Source organism: Saimiri boliviensis, chromosome 16 (genome assembly GCF_048565385.1).
Source record: "Saimiri boliviensis isolate mSaiBol1 chromosome 16, mSaiBol1.pri, whole genome shotgun sequence".
NCBI classification, from domain to species: Eukaryota; Metazoa; Chordata; class Mammalia; order Primates; family Cebidae; genus Saimiri; species Saimiri boliviensis.
Window position 1 is genome coordinate 77,171,429 of NC_133464.1, and position 19,294 is coordinate 77,190,722.

At 38.1% G+C, this 19,294-nt stretch overlaps 1 protein-coding gene across 1 annotated transcript in view; it reads right to left on the bottom strand.

Moving 5' to 3' along the window:
• Positions 1-17,464, bottom strand: part of RXFP2 (relaxin family peptide receptor 2) — a gene marked incomplete at its 5' end in the record, with an annotated part of 65,905 nt that extends 48,441 nt beyond the window's left edge. The window contains one exon of the mRNA XM_003919703.3: positions 17,392-17,464. Coding sequence (XP_003919752.2) covers positions 17,392-17,464 — 73 coding nt within the window. The remainder of the gene's footprint in view (positions 1-17,391) is intronic.
• Between the last annotated feature and the right edge of the window lie 1,830 nt (positions 17,465-19,294).

A 19,294-nucleotide genomic window follows, 5' to 3' on the forward strand; every position in this document is an offset into this window, starting at 1 on the left:
TGTAAGATTTACTATCGGCAACTAGGCATAAGACCAGTCAAGTCTCTGACTATTTTAGGAAGGCTTCTCTGCTGCATGGCACTGGGTTTGGCTTGTTAAGCCTGTTCATGCAGGGAGAGGCATACTGAGTCATAGATTTTAAAATCCCTTAACTTCTTGCTTGTAAAAATTTCTCTAGGAGGCAGATTTATAAAAACAAGTAGTCCTCCTGTGTTTGGAACATGAACGAGAGAGAGAGAGAGAGAGAGAGTGTGTGTGTCAGTCAATGTATCTTTGTATGGTGGCCCAGAAATTTAAGGCAGTAATTTACAGTTAGAAATATATTTGTAATTTACAGTAGAAATATATTTTATTTATTTATTTTTTGAGACGGAGTCTCACTCTGTTGCCTAGGCTGGAGGGCAGTGGGGCCATCTCGGCTCACTGCAACCTCTGCCTCCTGGGTTCAAACAATTTTCCTGTTGCAGCCTCCAAAGTAGCTAGGATTCCAGGCACACACCACCACACCCGATATTTTTTTTGTATTTTTTAAAAATAGAGACGGGGTTTCACCCTGTTGCCCAGGCTGGTCGCAAACTCCTGAGCTCAGGCAGTCTGCCCACCTCAGCCTCCCAAAGTGCTGGGATTACAGGCTTGAGCCACTGCTCCCAGCCTAGAAAGGTATTTTATATCACAATCCAGCATGCACCTGTGATTTATATCACAATCCACACCCACACTCCAGACACACACCTACACCCCCACACTCACTCTCATACCCACACACACTAGCACATACCCACACACACTTATGCCCACACCCACACCCACATCCACATAATGAAAACAACATTTCCTGAAATATCATTTTTTTAAAGTTATGTGGGATGACCTCTGATCGTTGCTATTCTATTCAGTTGAGAAGGGATCACAAGCCTCCAAGTTGATATCATGATCCCCTAATGGGATGTGACCCACTATTTAAACACATTCGCTAGTGGTAATGCACTCCGGGGACACTCAGACCTGGATTAGTATTCTCTCTGCCACTCACTAGCTATGTCACTTCAAGCAGGCTACTTAACCTCTTTAAATCTTTGTTTCCCCTCCCTGAGACCACGGGTTCTCATTGTTCAACACCAGCCTGTTAGTGAGAACATGCGGTGTTTGGTTTTCTGTTCTGTGTCAGTTTGCTGGCAGTTGGTGGGGGGTGGGCTAGGGGAGGGACAGCAGGTGGTAGGAAGGGTGGGGAGGGATAAGATGGGCAGAAATGCTGGATATAGTATGCACCTATGCAACAACCCTGCATGACCTGCACATGCACCCCAGAACCTAAAGTAAAATTTTAAAAAAAATCTTTGTTTCCTCGAATTTAAAGTAGAATTAATGACAGCATTTCCCTTGTGGGTATGTTTTGGGGACTAGACAAGCTGATGCCTATGAAGTGCGGGATAGCACCTGGCCCGTGGTAACACTGGGTTAATGTCAGCACACAGGCAATTTCCATACCAGGTAAGAAAATAGAATGTTAAGAAGGAAGCTTTGTAAAATGGAAGCTTCCTGTGCCACATTTCATGATTTTTTGTGTGAATTCTTTGAAAGAAATAAAAGGGACTAAAATAAAAGCTTCCCCTACTTCTTTGTTAACTCCATCTTGAAAGCGGTATCACATGCATGATTTTTATTGTATTTCAAATTTCTTTTGAAAGCTGAAGGAGAACTGTAAATGATAAATAACCAAGGAAAATGTCCTTACAACCTCCTAACAATAATTTCTTAATGTTTAGAAGAAGCGATTAAGCATTTGATTAAAGAGTATTTTGAAATGGAAAGGTGAGGCAGTGTGAGTAGGATCTTTTGAGGGTGGCATGTGGTGTTTCCTTCCAGAGTTTATCATGAAAATAACTGTGAGGGTTTTTTTTTTTCTTTCTGCTTGAGACGGAGTCTTGCTCTGTCTCCCAGGCTGGAGTACAGTGGCGCAATCTCGGCTCACTGAAACCTCCGCCTCCCATGTTCAAGCAGTTCTGTCTCATCCTCTACAGTAGCTGGGACTACAGAAGCATGCCACGATGCTCGGCTAAGTTTTGTATTTTTAGTAGAGATGGGGTTTTACCATATTGGTCAGGCTGGTCTTGAGCTCCTGACCTCAAATGATCCACCCGCTTCGGCCTCCCAAAATGCTGGGATTGCAGGCATGAGCCACCTCGCCCGGCTGACTGAGTTCTTTGAGGGCTGGACCTAACTAAATGCTCATCTCACATATGCAGACCGTCTAGGAGGCAGGGACAAACAAGCAATCAACTGTCATAAATAAAAGGGATCAAGATGGATTCCTTATCCCTAGGAAAAAAAATTGAGTTGCATCTAGCAAGTGTGGTTAAAAAAGGGGTGGAAGAGACTGAACATGTACGAATAGAACCTGTCAACTGCATTTCTCAGAATTCCCTATTTTCCACCCCAGAGTGGCATCTTCCTGAAGACATTTCAAAGCACAACTTTTATGTAGAAGGAAAATAAATGAATACAGTCTATTCCCCACCCTTCTCTCTCTGCGGCCTATATCTCTGTTGTCTAACTTAAGACCTTACTTGGTACTCAATAATTTTTTAAATGAACATGTGAATTAATGAGTCATTTAGAAATAAAAGGAATAGAAGGAGAGCGCTTTTCAAAATTTAAGCTTCCCAAAGCGGCAGATTTCGGCTGTTATTCTGATGAGAAAATACTGTTTAGTCTTTCATGCACTTCATTTCTCATTCTGCTCGGTCATTATACAAATTAAATAATAATTAAGAACCCCTGCTGTACTTGGTACATAGTGAAAAAAGAATCGCTAGCTGTCTGTAGAGACTGTATTCTGTTGTGTATTCTTCCTGCCATCTGTGAAAGTAGAGACAGTTTTGATTGGAGCTTGGAGAGTATGAAAATGGAGGATGCCTGCATCCCCCCAGTGCTGATGGCATCTTCAGTGGTTTTTATGGGACCCCTGCCAGACACACAGCTGAGGGGAGACTCGAACATATGAAAGAGAATTACTCAGTAATCACTCTTCTTCTGTCTTCTGGTCAATATTCTGGACGTGTCTGTGCCAAGAGATTTTAAAATGAAGTCTGGATGGCTTTTGAAAGCCACCTGGACTGCTTCCCAAGGCTATTTTTTGTTGCCCATTGACACTTTCTCTGGGTTATTGGGAAACAGCAGGCGAGCATCATATTTCAGGTCCTCAGTTTCAGAATTGATGGAGATATACAAGTCCCCTTTGCTTCCTCGATTTCTCTGCCAAAGCTAGTCCTACATACAGCTGAAGAAAGCCTGTATCCTCTCGGCCAGCTGTTCTGGCTCTAACACCAGGGATGATGGCTCCAGGAGGAGCACAGAGGGTATAGGCCAAGGAGGGTATAGGCATCACCCTTAATGGTGTTCAACCCGAGTCAGACCACATGGCCACTGAGGAAGGCAGTGGTGCTGCGGAGGGGCTGTGGAAATGACTGCTGAAGCCTGTGCTATCTGCTCTAAAGAGCCTACTAACTGCAGCACGAGAGGAAACATTGATTTAGCATCCAGAAAGTGTTAACTTAGTGCCTACTGTGTGCTGTGTTTTGTTGTCAGTCAGCAAGGCAGACAGCATCCATTCCTACCTGGAACTCAGGGGCTGGGATCTCTGAGGCAGGCAGCAGCCCCATCCCTGGCAGTTCCACTGAGAAGCCAAGGAGAAGCAGCTCCATCAGCTGAGTGCACCTGCCCAGAGCGCCCCCCACCCCGCCGCCTGCACTTCTGCGAATAGTGAATTTTACTAAAAGTCCACCTTTGTGGGATGGATCATTTGTTGTTTGTTTGAAGAAAGCTAGGGAAGTCTGTCTTCAAAGGCTTTTATGTTAAGGTAGGCGAAGAGAAATGGGCCGTTTGGAGGTTGTCGTTGTTTTTTAAACTTGGCAGTCCTACCCTTTTATGCAACTGTTTGGTCCTCCCTGCCTGGATGATGTTTCTTGGCCACATTAATCATTATATTCAGAATTTTGATCCAGTTTTATTCACACATATTTATCCCACCTCCTTTCCATTTCAGAGATTCCTGTCCTAACAGAATTTCTCCCAGGCTCTATTTTCTGTCATTTTGTTTTGGGACAAAGTCACCACCTCATGCTGGTGAAATTCCCTCAGGACACTACTCACAGATATTCTTTTTGGTGGGGAACAGAAAATATTACTACTCTCCCTTTTCAGATGACTCCCTGATGTTTGAAAGACAGATTTGGGGCAATGATGCCTAACGTCTTGGAACAGAGTGTAGGCTCAATACATTTTGATTTATTTTGGAAAAAAAAAAAAAAAGAATTTCAAACAGCCACATCCTCCTTAGCAGGGATGGATGTCAGCCCCACTTCCTTCTTGCCTGGGTGCCTTTATGTGGGTCACGAACAGAATACTGTGGCCCTCGTGGGTGATAAAGGATTTAAGAGAAGAAGGAAGACTTCTCTTCCAAAAGTATTATTTCTGCTGACTGGTAAACTGCCAAAACTCCAGCTTTAGAGATGCATTCTTTTAGGTTAAAATCTTGTCTTGTAGGATGTAAAATTCATCTTGTTCTGCGTGAGTTGAGAGACTACCTTCTTCCTAAAGCCTGGCTGAGAACAGTGAATGGAGAGAATGGGTAGTGTGGTAGGTGAAGGGGAGAAGACCGTGGAAAGGGGGATTGTGAAGGAGACAGGTGAGAGGAAGCCCCATGGGAACGTGGTTTGGGAAATGTGGAGAGAAGGTGGTACCTTGTCCCTTCGCCTCTCTCTGTCTTTTAATTCCTCTCAGAGGCATTAAATGCTATGTCACATGGAACTTTCACTAGCCATTCTTCCTCTTAGTGGGAATTGTCCAAGATTCTATTCCCATCCACTTATGAATGTACCTGCATCCCAAGCTGCAGTGTGTGTTTGGGCAGGACCCACCTCACGCAAGTGTGGGTACTGTCAACGTAGGCTGCTCTTGCTGAATGTATGGAAACTGCACAGGACTAGACCAAGGCCCTGGATGCTTCTTTTGAGATGCACAAAGAATGGAATTCTCTTTTCCTTCCCTTAGTAAAGCCTTCCATCTATGTTCTGTATTCCACTCGACCTCACTTTCTCAGGCTCTGCATTCATTGTTTCCTTTCTTTCCTATATTATATACATATTTTTTGACATGGATTTTCACTCTTGTTGCCCAGGCTGGAGTGCAATGGCATGATCTCGGCTCACTGCAACCTCCACCTCCTGGGTTCAAGTGATTCTCCTGCCTCAGCCTCCCAAGTAGCTGGAATTATATGTGTGTGCCACCACGCCTGGCTCATTTTTTCTTGTATTTTTAGTAGAGATGGTGTTTCACCATGTCAGTTAGGCTGGTCTTGAACTCCTGACCTCAAGTGATCCAACCACCTCGGCCTCCCAAAGTGCTGGGATTATAGGTGTGAGCCACTGCTCCGGGCTATTTTCAATATCTTTGTCTCTCCATTGTACAGCTCCCATCTTCAGAACAAATAAACCAGTCAACCCACCCAAATCCTGTTATATTTGCCTACCTGCAAAACTGAGATATACTCTCCTCCCCTTCACAATTAAATTTCTCAGAAGAACCATACAAGTAAGTCAGTGTCTCTACTTCCTTATCACACTTTTGTTCTTAAATCCACAGCTTCCATCTTGACCTTGCTGCTCCACTGACATTCTTATCACCAGAATCTTTATCGTCCTGTTTGACGCTAAATCCAATGGCTCTTTTATAGTCCTTGTCTCGCTTGGTGTCCTGCATTTGGCACATCCAACCTTGGTCACCAGGTTAAGCTTTTTTCCCTCCATATTTTCTAAAGATTCCTTTTCTTCCTCTTTATCTCCTTAATTCATTGGCTCTGTTTACTTTGTCAATACACTGAGGTTTCTAGACTTTTGCATTTCTTAGACCAAATAAATTCAAGAATTTAGAGAAACTTGCCAAATTTCTGCCAAACTTACTGATGTTTTAGTTTGTAAAATAAGGATGATTTAAAAACCTTGAGTTACCATTTATTTTGACATTGATTTATTAGAAAAGTATTTTATTGTTAAAAATTAGAATGTATCTACAGAAGAAAAGACAGTCTTTTCAAAGGAATACATTTGGCTTTATGAAAAATTTATTCCTTTGAAAAGACTGTCTTTCATCTAATTCATGCTGATGAGGTGGTGAAACTTTCATTCCTGACAGCAGTAGTCAGGACCAGTGTTTGGAACTACGTGTGAGAAAACGGAATCTGGAAATACAACCAGAATTCTTTAGGGAGGTTAGCCCTCTGTTCTGTAACCCACAAATATTTTCTTGCAGTTTGTCACTTGTCTTTTACTCTGCTTATGAGAGGCTCCAGAGATGGAACTACCAGATCCGGACTTTAAAGTAATTATGAAAGGCTGGGCGCAGTGGCTCATGCCTGTAATCCCAGCACTTTGGGAGGCTGAGGTGGACAGATCACAAGGTCAAGACATCGAGACCATCCTGGCCACCAGGATGAAACCCTGTCTCTACTAAAAATACAAAAATTAGCTGGGCATGGTGGTGCACACCTATAGTCCCAGCTACTTGGGAGGCTGAGGCAGGAGAATTACTTAAGCCCAGGAGGCAGAAATTGCAGTGAGCCATGATAGTGCCAGGGCACTCCAACCTGGCAACAGAGCGAGACTGTCTCAAGAAACAAAACAAACTACACAAACTAAAAATAGAAGGTAATTTACTTGATTTAATTAAGTGTAGTTATCTATAAAACCCCACAGCATGTGAGTGAGTTTTTGAAGGCTTTCCCTTTGAGAATGGGAACAAGACGATGTCCACTATTACTATATCTATTTGTTATTGCATTGGAGGGCTTAGCCAGTGGAGTTAGGCAAGGAAAGTAAATTAATGGTATCTATATTGGAAGAGAAGATGTAACATAGTGATTTAATATATAATTTGGTGTGACTATTAAAAGACATAAAACAGTGATTTAATAAATAATATGGTATGAATATTAAAATCCAGAATAATAAATTATTACTATTGGTGAGTTTTGCAAGGTTTCTGTAAAGTCAATTGTATTTTTACATATTAGAAACAGACAATGAAATGTTTTTTAAAAACACACCTTTTACTATAGCATGAACAGGGTCACTTATTTAGGAATAAATGTAACAAAAAAGACATTTATGTAAAGTATATACTATTAGTGAAAGACCTTAAAACCTAAATAAGTGGAAGACAATATTTTAAAGATGTTCATCCTTTCCCCAAATCAACCTATAGATTCAAAGCAATCTGAACAAAAATCCTGAGAGTATGTGTGTAGGAATGGATACGTTGATTCTCAAAGGCAGCATGTGGAAATGCAAAAGAACAGGAAGAGCCAAGCCAACATTGAAGAAGCAGAACAAGGAGAGAGGACTCATTATCAGTATGACAAGACTTATTATAGTGGTACAATAGTTCAGGCAGTGTCCTGTCAGTACAAAGATTGAAAAATAGACCAATGGAACAGAATAGGAAGTTTGGGAAAAGCCAGACACACATGTAATCACTTGTACCAAAGAGCAGTGGGGATGGTCAATTCCAGGTAGAATAGATTGAAACATGAAATGTGAAACAATATAATTTCTAGAACATAACATAAGAGAAAAATTTTTATGATTGTGAGGTAAATGTATTAAGGAGAATACAAAGAAGAAAACTCAAACAAAAACACTAATCATAAAGGAAAAGATAACTAAATTAGATGATATAAAAATTAAGAATGTATTTTTAAAAAGTCATCATTAAGAGAGAGTAAAGACAAGCTGAAGAGTAGAAGATATTTGCAAAGTGTCTGTAATTAGCAAACATAGATGTCCTACTAATCAATAAATAAAAAATGAACAGTAAATAGAAAAGTGGGCAAGAGACTTGAATAGGTACTGAACAAAAGAGGATATTTGAATAACAAAAAACATCTGAAAGGGTATTAAATCTAATTCATAATCAGGGAAATGCAAATTAAAACCACAATAAATATCACTAAGTTTACTAGCATGGGTATATATATATATATATTTTTTAAAAGCCCAACAATACACTATTTGGTGAGGATGTAAAATCATGCAAATTCTCCTACATTGGTGGGAGTGTTAATTGGAACAGCTGCTTTGGAAAACAGTTTGTCATTATCTACTAAGTTTGAAGTTGTGCAAACCCTATGAGTCAGTAGATTTACTTCTAGGTAAATGCCCATAGAAATTCATGCACATGTGCACCAAGAGATTCATGTAAGAATATTCACAGAAGCATTATTCATAATAGCCCCAAGCTAGAAACAATCCAAAAATCTTTGAAAAATAAAATGGATGAAAACTCGTGGAATATTCCTTAATGCCATACTATATAGTCTTGAAAATGAACAAATCCAAAGTGATTTCAGATCAAGCAGGGCCAGTGGACAGTTCTCCTTCAATTTTACAATTATCTTGTATTCAGTTAGGAAAACACTCCTGGCAGCCCTGACTTTTAAGATAATTAAGATACTAAGATGGTAGCATGTGGTGTTCTCTGTATCTAAAATGAAATTACATTTTAGATACATTTCCTATTTCTTTGATATTCATCTCAGAAATCATTTTTGTAAAAACTTTACTGAGACTTTCCCAAACCACTCCTCAGTACAATCTTTCCTTTTCTTCTACCCAAGCCATCTTGCACATACCTGTATGTAATATTTATAGCATGTCATTATTATTATATTAGGCTGGTGCAAAAATAAATTATGGTTTTTGCCATTAAAAGTTAGGGAATTGGGCCGGGCGCGGTGGCTCACGCCTGTAATCCCAGCACTTTGGGAGGCCGAGGCGGGTGGATCACGAGGTCTAGAGATCGAGACTATCCTGGTCAACATGGTGAAACCCCATCTCTACTAAATACACAAAAATTAGCTGGGTGTGGTGGTGCTTGCCTGTAATCCCAGCTACTCAGGAAGCTGAGGCAGGAGAATTGCCTGAACCCAGGAGGCGGAGGTTGTGGTGAGCCGAGATCGCGCCACTGCACTCCAGCCTGGGTAACAAGAGCGAAACTTCGTCTCAAAAAAAAAAAAATAAGGAAATTTATTTTATTAATTTTGATTCTCTCAATGGCTAGAAAAGTTTTCAGTTCTTAGTATGTAGCAGCTGCCTCAAAAATTGTTGTCTAAACTTAACATTTTCAGGAATAGCAATGCTGTTTCTGTAAGTGAGCCACATAGACCTAAAGCTACATATGTGGGAGTGGAGAGCACATGAGCACTTCAGTGATAATCCACGTCAGCAGCTCAGGCCAAACTTGGGCGTACATCTGCTGACTATGACATCAGTGTAGGTTGAGTGCATATAATAGCTTTATGCTCATTTTCTTTTTTTCATTTATCTTACACCAATGGTTCAGTTTTTTAAGTGAAAAACTTGCTTGGCACCATCTTCTGGGTTTTTTTTTTAAGCCATCTTCTATTGAAGAGGAGCGGTGGCAAAGGGCGTCTCCTAATTTCTCAGCTGGAAGCTATGTAGGCTGGGGTAAGGCAGCCCATATAATTTTGAGAATCGGGTCATAGCACAGGTAATTTTCTCATGCTTTATTCTTTTCAAGACTTACAAGTCACAGGTAAAATGAACAAAAATAGCAGCATTTGCACAAACCTGTGCTTTTAGGGAGGGCAACTTATTTTTCAAGTAATTTTAACGTTAGTTATCACAGTAAGAGTGGTGTTTTAACGTGGGAAACAGGAAACAGCCAAAAGGGAAATGGCTTCAAGTAAGGGAACAGAGCTCTCCTGTAACACTCAGTGTAGATGATTATCCTTCCCTACGAATAAGAAAGTTTACATAGAGACTATCATCTCACCCTCAGACTGAATTTGAGGCTTTTACGAGCATATTTTATGGTGGCTCTCAAGGCAGAATGAAAGAGAATCCATATCTGCTACATTTCTTATATACCATGGGTTTAATGGAAGGAAATTAGGGGTAGAAATATCTACAGCAATAGGTATACTATTTTTTAGACTATGGGGTTGAAACAGAATGTCCCAGGCGGGGTGTGAATAAGAGGAAAAGAGAGAGGCCTATCTAATTAATGACTACTGGCTGAGCTATAATTGAGTAAAAAATTGGATAATGAAAGCCAAGTGACAAATAAGAAGTAGAATCTGGCTCCAAATCAGAAGAGATTCTTCCTTAGCCATTTGTGTTATGGGTTTATTAATTTCTCTTAAGAGCAGGAGTGGTAATTAACATCAAGACTGCTCTATAGGTAAACTAGCATATTAATTACAGGTTTTGAATTATACCGTTTAAGAAGCTTTATATTGATAATTAGACAATGTAGATTCAGCTATTCCCTTACCAGATACTTAATTTGTTTTTATTGTCCCCACATTTAAAACACCGTTTCAAGTAGAATTAATGTGTTAAATAATCCAGGTGAATCCAATGAGCAATCCTGGTACACACAAAGAATGTAACAAAAATTAGCATCTCAAACTAAAAAAAGCGCATGTATATTTTGAGCAGTTTTTCCAGGGTTATGATCCATGGATTAGATTTGTCAGAACCACCTGGCTGCTTCTCAAATGTGCAGAACCCACGGCCCACCATAGATCTATTGAATCCTTGGGCTGAAGTTCTGGAATCTCTGACATCATGACAAGCAGTTCTTGGAAACTAGATAATTATGTAAGTATTGTGGATGAAGCAGAGAGATTATTTGGTATGCCGAAGGCCAAACACTAGTCAAGGTCAAGGCTATGACTTGAACATGGGTTTGCTGACCCCAAATCCAGCATCCTTGTTGCTCTGCTACCTCCCTCTCCTAATCTCTTAATGTTTGTGTAGCACTTTATTTCACGATTCCAAATCTCTGTTGTGTATGCTCACCCACGTCCAATCTTTGAAAATGCCCAATCTGAAGGACAAAAGCTACCTTCTTTGCTAAACTTCTGGATCAAGGTCATCCATTGTGAGGAAACTCTGAATATGTTTTCAAACCATACTCTTCCATAGACACAGAAAAAACTGATATTATATTTTTTCATTAAAACATTTAGGTTATAGGAGAGAAAGCTCTCCACAGAACATGAATTCAGAAAAAGCCACTGTTGTGAGAGGATGTAAAGCTACTTGTTCTGCAGGGAGCTGGGATTGGAGAAGCAACCAGAGCTGGGTCCAATGCCAGTTTGAGAAAGGGGCTTAGTGCAGCCCAACTGGCAGAGGCTGGGATCTCCTGAAGCCAAGGACTGAGACGGAACCCCTGACAGTGCATGGGGCATGGTATAACTGTCTGACCACCAAGAGTGTGATTTAAATAATGCTTCTTGCCCATGGCCAGCAGGAAAAGGAGTGGTAATACCTCTGTAAATGGGCATGAGATTTGGAACTGGATCACCCACAGGCACAAATCCTGAGACGTGACAGTTCAGATCTGAACATTCTCTGGGTTATATGGAAGTACTTTTTTGGGGACTACTTTGGGGAGCTGTGTGCAGGAGAAACATTCTTCCAACTTCACGAAAATGTCCAGGGCTCCGAAAAATGGAGAATTCATACCTGGGAAATGAGGAGATGATATAACTTTTTTTTTTTTTTAGGCGGAGTCTTGCTCTGCTGTCCAGGCTGGAGTACAGTGGCATGATCTCAGCTCACTGCAACCTCTGCCTCCCAGGTTCAAGTGATTCTCCCAAATAGCTGGGATTATAAGCACCTGCCACCACAGTGGGCTATATTTGTGTTTTTAGTAGAGACAGGGTTTCATCGTGTTGGCCAGGCTGGTCTCGAATTCCTGACCTCAAGTGATTCACCTGATTTGGCATCCCACAGTGCTGGGATTACAGGCTTTTTTTTTTTTTTTTTTTTTTTTTTTTTTTTTTTTTTTTTGAGATGGAGTCTCACTCTGTTGCCCAGGCTGGAGTGCATTCAGGAGGGGGAGTGCAGTGGCACAATCTTGGCTCACTGCAATCTCCACCGTGTGAGTTCAAGAGATTCTCCTACCTCAGTCTCCTGAGTAGCTGGGACTGCAGGCATGCACCACCAAGCTTGGCTAATTTTTTGTATTTTTAGTAGGGACAGGGTTTCACCATGTTGGCTAGGCTGGTCTCGAATTCCTGACCTCAGGTGATCTGCCCACTTCAACCTCCCAAAGTGCTGGGATTACAGGTGTGAGCCACTGTGCCCAGCCAATAGAGCTTTAAAGACTAGTTTAAATGCTGCATGATTAAATTTCTCAAAGAAGTAATGGAAGGAAGATATCATAAAATAAGAATGAAAGCTTATAAAACCCCAAACAGACAGCTTGATACACAGTTGGAGTGATTGGAATAAATAATATAATCACTGGAAAAAAAAAAAACCCTAGTGATTGAATAGAAAATAAACTAGAATCAGAGAAAAGGAGAATTAGTTAAAATTATCTTTCCTTTATCAGATACATTCTATTAACACCGAATTTCCTTGGGCAAATAAAAAACACATTATACCACTCAAGAATAATATGGCATAGAACAGTTGGTGATCTGAAGAGGAGAATGGCTAATAGAGATCTGTACCATCACAGCGGAAACCCTTTGGAGAGATATGAGAAAGAATTTTAAATATTTTTTTAATTTTAGAAAGTTAATGCACATGCTATAAGCTATGTAACATTTCCTGCAGGCCTGGGGCAAAATTCCATAACCAAACACATGAATATTTTTCTATAGCACAATGTATGAAATTTTACAATAGGTGCATAAAGAGTTTTAAATAGCTCCTGGCCAATTCTGACCAGATTTTGTAGGCAAAGGTGATCAGCTCAGTTTTCTGAGCTTTCTGCATTTCAGGATTGCAGACAAATTATGGCACCTAGATAAAGAGAGCATGCCAGTATTGAAGTAATACAGAAATGCAATACTCATTTGGTGCTGTTTGGGCATATATTCTAGCAAGCAACAGACATGGTGACCACTGGCCGGTTCAGGAGACTGTGGGGATAGAGACAAATAATAGAAAAAAGGCAAGGGCCAAAAAAGGGAGACAAAGAAGATCCAGGAAGCCCCTGGGGAGGCAGCTTGGCAAAGATAGGAGGCAATCAGAGACAGGAATACTTGAGGAAGGGGCAAATCGAGGGATTGATGTCTTCCAAAGTGGAAATGAAAAGGCAGATGTGACCAGTCAGGATGGAGCAGGTGTGAGTTACGGAGAATGGGATGCAGCCAGGACAAAGGCTTAGCTGGAGCTGATGGGAACTCAGAGCAAGAGAGTTGAAGAACAGATTCAAGGAGAGCAGAGGGGAGATTTCAGAGATGAGAACACCAGGAAGACAAGGTTGGGGTTAGGAGAGTGAGACAGAAATGGAGGGAAGACAGGCTGGGAGAGTAGCTGAGACAGATGTCTGCAAAGGCGAGGAGGAGAGGATAAAGAACGATGGGAAGAGAAAGCACAAAGAGGAAGACAGCAGGGAGGGGATGGGCAAGAGAGGGGAGAGGCTTGAACAGGAGCAAACGGGCCAGAGTCAAACAGTGGGAAGGGGGAGGATAGGAAAGGAGAACTTTATTAATCACATTGAACATATTGTAAAGGCTTTTTACTTTGTAATAAAGTTAAACTTTTCAATCGCAATTCCTACTTTTTTTAAATTTTGAGACGGAGTCTCGTTCTGTCTGTCGCCTAGGCTGGAGTGCAGTGGCACAGTCTCGGCTCACTGCAACCTCTGCCTCCCAGGTTCAAGCGATCTTCCTGCCTCACCCTCCCAGGTAGCTAGGACCATAGGTGTGCACCACTCTACCTGCCTAATTTTTTTGTATTTTTAGTAGAGATGGGATTTCACCGTGGTTCCCAAGCTGATCTTGAACTTTTGACCTCAAGTGATTCACTCGCCTCCCAAAGTGCTGGGATTACAGGTGTGCACCACTGCATGGCCTCAATCTCAATTCTTTTTGTATCTTAAAACACTCAAAAGTCTGTTTATCACATGACTGTTGAATCAGCTGTTTTATTTTGGCTTCGGGGCACTTTTCTGATAACATTTACTTTCAATGTTAACTTAATTTTTAAAAATACATACAAAACATCTGGAAGTACAGGTGAGCAAAGCCTATGAGAGGCTTGTTTTTTGTTTTTAGATAATTAGATCTCCAATTCCACTACAACTTCACATATGAAACAAGCACACTCACTTTACCCAATGAATGTAAAGTCATATATTCACCAAATAACTAAACCATGCTGTCTGGGCTCTTAAATAGATAAGTATTCCTAAAAATTCAGTGCAGTTTTTGTAGCATAACTATACAGAATCATTCTTTGTTAATGGAATTTTATTTGGGTTACTATATTCCAGAATAAAAATGTGCCTTTTTTTTTTTTTTTTAAATCAACCTATTAGGAAGCAGCATCCCAATTTTGCCTTTAAAATTGACATGGCAGGCAATTTTGTCACTTCAAGTGAGAGGCCCTAAAACTCTTTGATTACATCTGGTCATATTTATTCACAGTAAGATGAACACACAAATAAGCATCTGTTGTGAGATGTATTTAGCTGGTGTCTTCAGAGATAACACATCTCTCAAGGTTTTAACTTCCCTGTTCCCGATCTTTTTCCTCCTCCCTCACAGTGGGCTCCATTCAGCCAGCAAGCAGGTCAGTCTTCAGAATGACTGGCTTGAAATGTAATTGATTTTCACAGCTATCCACAGCATGAACGTAAAGGTGTGAAATTAAAATTCAGATGAAAAAGCTTTTCTCAAGTCAGAGTGGCATCCCTAATGAAGGCCCATCCCAGACGTGTCTTGAGCCTGGCCATTAGGGGGCAGTCAAACACTGCTTCCTTCCAAACACTGCTCAGGCCGAGTTTCGGATAACTGCATATTTTGGAGGTTAAGTAAATTACTTGAGTAAGTAGCAATTGGTAGTTACCAAGTAGCAGCTTCAATACTTCATGCTTCTAATTTCCTACATAAGCCCCTGTTTTTGATTTGTAATATTGTCCCTAATTTGTCCATTAAGAAATGTTTTTTAAAAAGTGGTTTGAAGCTGGTTATCAGAGACAGTGAATAAATTAATGATAAAATACACGTAATAGTAATAAGATACGTTATATGTTATGTGTAGTTATCTATTACTGCCTGTAGCTTAAGGCAGTCAATGTCACTCATTCTTTAGGCACTCCACAGAGTGATAATGGTCAGAGGAGAAAAGACAATCATGTAATTTCTAATTTTCTATTTTGTTTAGATCTGGCCTAAGAGTCTATCACAAATATTATGTAAATTAAAAAGACAACCTTTACTCTTAGTCAATTCTAAAGGAGCTTACTATGAAAAGCCTTACCATTTTAATCGTCCACAATTTTATTGTAAAAAGAAAAAATTTTACTAATTATATAGCAAATCCTATTATTTTTATAAGTAGGAGTAAGATGTCAAAGCATTGATTAATGTGTCTTGCTTTGAAAATAAATCATTTTAAACATAAAGGTTTAAATTAGCAGTCAAAAGTAATATAAAATTAGAAAATAAAAATTTCCAGAGAATTATAATTAATCCATAAAATATTTATTAAGTTGGTACTAGGAGTTTGAAATACGGCATTTACTTAAAAACACAGTCAAACAAAAATTATCTAATTGAATTTTTGTCTTAGTTTAAAGGATGCCTTTACATTATGGTAAATCACAAATGTTATTTTAGTAATAGATGTTTTTCATCTCATAAAAGGTTTAAGCAAAATCAACTAAATGCATTGTCATGAGTAAAGGCAAAAGTATTCTAAAACTGGTTAACTATGGTTATAGTTCTACATATTAAATAACTTTTTAAGGGCACAGATGATCTCTATGACATGTCTTAAATCCAAGAAACTACTTCGTAGCTGTATATTCTTAAAATCATATAAAATTGAATATTCAAATGTGGATAGAACATGAATTTCTAAAGTAGGACCTTAAATCAAAGAAATAGACTGCTTGCTACAACTGTATTGCATGCATGATGAGTTCATATATTGTTTCCCCATAGTTAATACTTAGCTTTTCATGTAAGAGATATTAAAATATAAACTAAAAGTCATGCTAGGTGTGTGGAGATATGTATTTTTAAATACCTGAAGTTTTAGTATTATTTTAAATTCAAAATAAAATTGAGATATTTTAAGTCTTTTAAAAATCTTTTGTTTGTTAGAAGTTTTAAAATAATACCTGATAAGTATTGCCTTTGATTTCAAGATTTAAAATATTCACTAGGAATCCACTTAAGAAAATCGAATATTTAAAAATCCTGAAACAAATTTCTTAGAAAATAAAAATAATTTCAAATTTTAACCTTTATTCTCAGAGGCTTATCAAAATTCTTTAAGAAAAAATACAAATTAAAATAGAAACATTTTTGGATAATAAGCCCCAGCAAACCTTGGGTATAATTAATAGGGAATAGGCTGACAAGAAGTCTTTTTCTTTAAAACCAAGTAAAGATTTAGGTTTTATTTTTTGGTCAGCTTTACAATGAAAATATTACTGACTTAAAAATTAAGAGTTTGACTAAAATAAAAATGTCCACAAATTAAAAACAAAAGAAAATTATCTAACTAAATACACTTTTATGGATTTTTAATAACTTTATTTTAGACAGGTTTACTTTTAGAGACGGATACTGGTTTTTAGATCTGCCTGTAGCTTTGGAGTTCCCAGTTTAATTATGTTAACACAAGATAGTTACTAACAATTACATGAATTTTATGGACATATTTTGGACTTAAAATTGATAGTTACTAACAATTACATGAATTTTATGGACAGGTTGAAATTCCACAAAACACAATTTTAGTTTATTAATTTGTCATACTTTTTAAAACCAATCCTAAAAATGTTTTCTACATTTTAACTGATATACTTTTATTGATATTACTAACAATTACATGAATTTTATGGACAGGTTGAAATTCCACAAAACACAATTTTAGTTTATTAATTTGTCATACTTTTTAAAACCAATCCTAAAAATGTTTTCTATATTTTAACTGATACACTTTTATTGATATTACTAACAATTACATGAATTTTATGGACAGGTTGAAATTCCACAGAACACAATTTTAGTTTATTAATTTGTCATACTTTTTAAAACCAATCCTAAAAATGTTTTCTACATGTTAATTGATAGTGTCAACATCTTTTTGGAAATATTTTATTTACAGCTTTACTAACATACAAAACCATGTTTCCGTGAAAAATTTGTTGCATCTAAAAATTACTAGGCTGTATGGGACTACAAGCAATTAAAGATAGTAACAAATACAAGGCAAATTTGATGTCTGTTTTTTTAAACACCCCAATAAATGTATTACAGCTGCCATAGAACTAAATAGAAATGTAATTTTTTGGGAATTGCACTTATTTACAGCGAGAAAGTAGCAGCCTTACCTTTGACATTGATGAGAACGATGAAATGAAGTAGAAGGAACATTGCAATCAATCTGAGGCTGAAGAGATGTTTAAAACCAGAAAAATAATAATAAGTTTACAGCAATTGAGTTATTAGACGTATCCTCCTCATACCTCAGAAGGAGTTCTGATAGAGTAACTTGGGTGCCTCCCATGGTCTGAGCATGCTCACAGCTAGAACTTCACTGGCATGAGGGGAGACAAAGATTCTTGTCACTATGCAGGCTGTCTTTTTTGTTCTTTCTTTTTTGTTTCATTTTAGTTTAAATCTACAGTTGTGTTCTTGATCACTCACTCATTATGATGTGTAAAAGGAGGTATAATAGGACTGTGGTATTATTAGATAAAAAACATTTTTTAATCACCTAAAATATTTTTTCCTCCAAAGCATGTACAACAATTTGCTCTTGTTTAAATCCAAACATATATCGAAGTTCTTAAATATGAAGGAGATAGGCTTACACTGAATAGGCTATGAAACTCCTTACAAGTATATTTTCATGCAATAAACAAATGTCAAAAAGCTACTTATTGACAGATGCACAAAGAACCCCCCACTTCTATCCAAATGTACTTAAATGTTTTCAAATGACATACAAAAAGATAATAATTTAAATATATGGCCTTGTGTTAAATAATTACATTAAACATTCAAACAATATTTTCACTTCATATACCGCCCCCCCATAATCATATTCCTTTTTCTTAAAGTGGATAATTTTATTCTTGCTTCCAGCTCTGTTTTGCACACCTATTAAAACACTAATTTTAATTTAGTTCTTACATCCTGAAAGCAGCTTTCTCAACAGTATAGTTAGTGCAAGTTAAAGTATAGGAAGGGACTTTTGGTTATAGGAGTCTGTTGATCCTAGTGTAATCATTAAGACTTCTCCAAAAAGATGTAGAATTTCCATGTCTGAGTTTATATTTTACCAACAGTGAAATAACTATGTAGAATGTAGTTTGTAGCTCTGATTTGGAGAGAAGATTTTGTGACTGAATGATGCAGATTCTCTTACATGTTGTTAACTGTGTCCTAACAACACTGAAAAATTATCTTGTGGTAACTATTGTCATCACAAATCATAAAAGATGGGGGTTTCCTTGTCCTTTCTTTCATTCTAGCCTTTGATAGAATAAGGATTCAGACAGAGTTTAAAATAAAAAATACTTTACTTATCACATAATGTATTTGTGATAATGTAGTTCTTTTCTCTTTTTATGAAGTGAGTTAAATTCCGTAAGACACCTCCCAGATACATTTAGAGGTGGTCTCATCTGATCTTTCAAATCAAAAGAAAAAGCAGCAGAGAGAATGAAGATGAAAAGAAATACTTCAAGATCTTTTCTTACATTCAAGCATCTTTTTTTTCCCCCTAACGAACCTCTAGGTCTTTTTAGGTAAAAATTGCCTTACTTCACTTAAAGGAGTGATTAGTTTTTCTTATGTTTTATGTTTTGCTGCCAAGATGATGGATGCTAGTTTCTGGGACTGAAATTTTGAGCATGAGTTTTTAAGTGCAATTAAATACCGTGACTTGTCCATCATAAGTCTATTTGAAGTTTAGATATATTTTCTATGAAAATATAATTTTTGGAGAAATAAGAAATGTCAGGGTGTCAAAGAACTTAGTTTAGATTTCTTTATTACATCGAGCCCTAGCAATAGATTTATGTTGCCAAAAAGTTGAATTGTTATTCCTTTCTGTTAGGCTTTTCAATGTTAATCTTTGAAATATTAACATGAACATTCAGAAATCAATAGTTATAAATAATGGGAACATCTTTGGCTCACTGGTTTTAAAAGGTAGAGCATGCAAGCTTTGAAATACCATTTCATTTAATATGTTTTAACTTTGACTTATCTGGTGTGAACATCCAG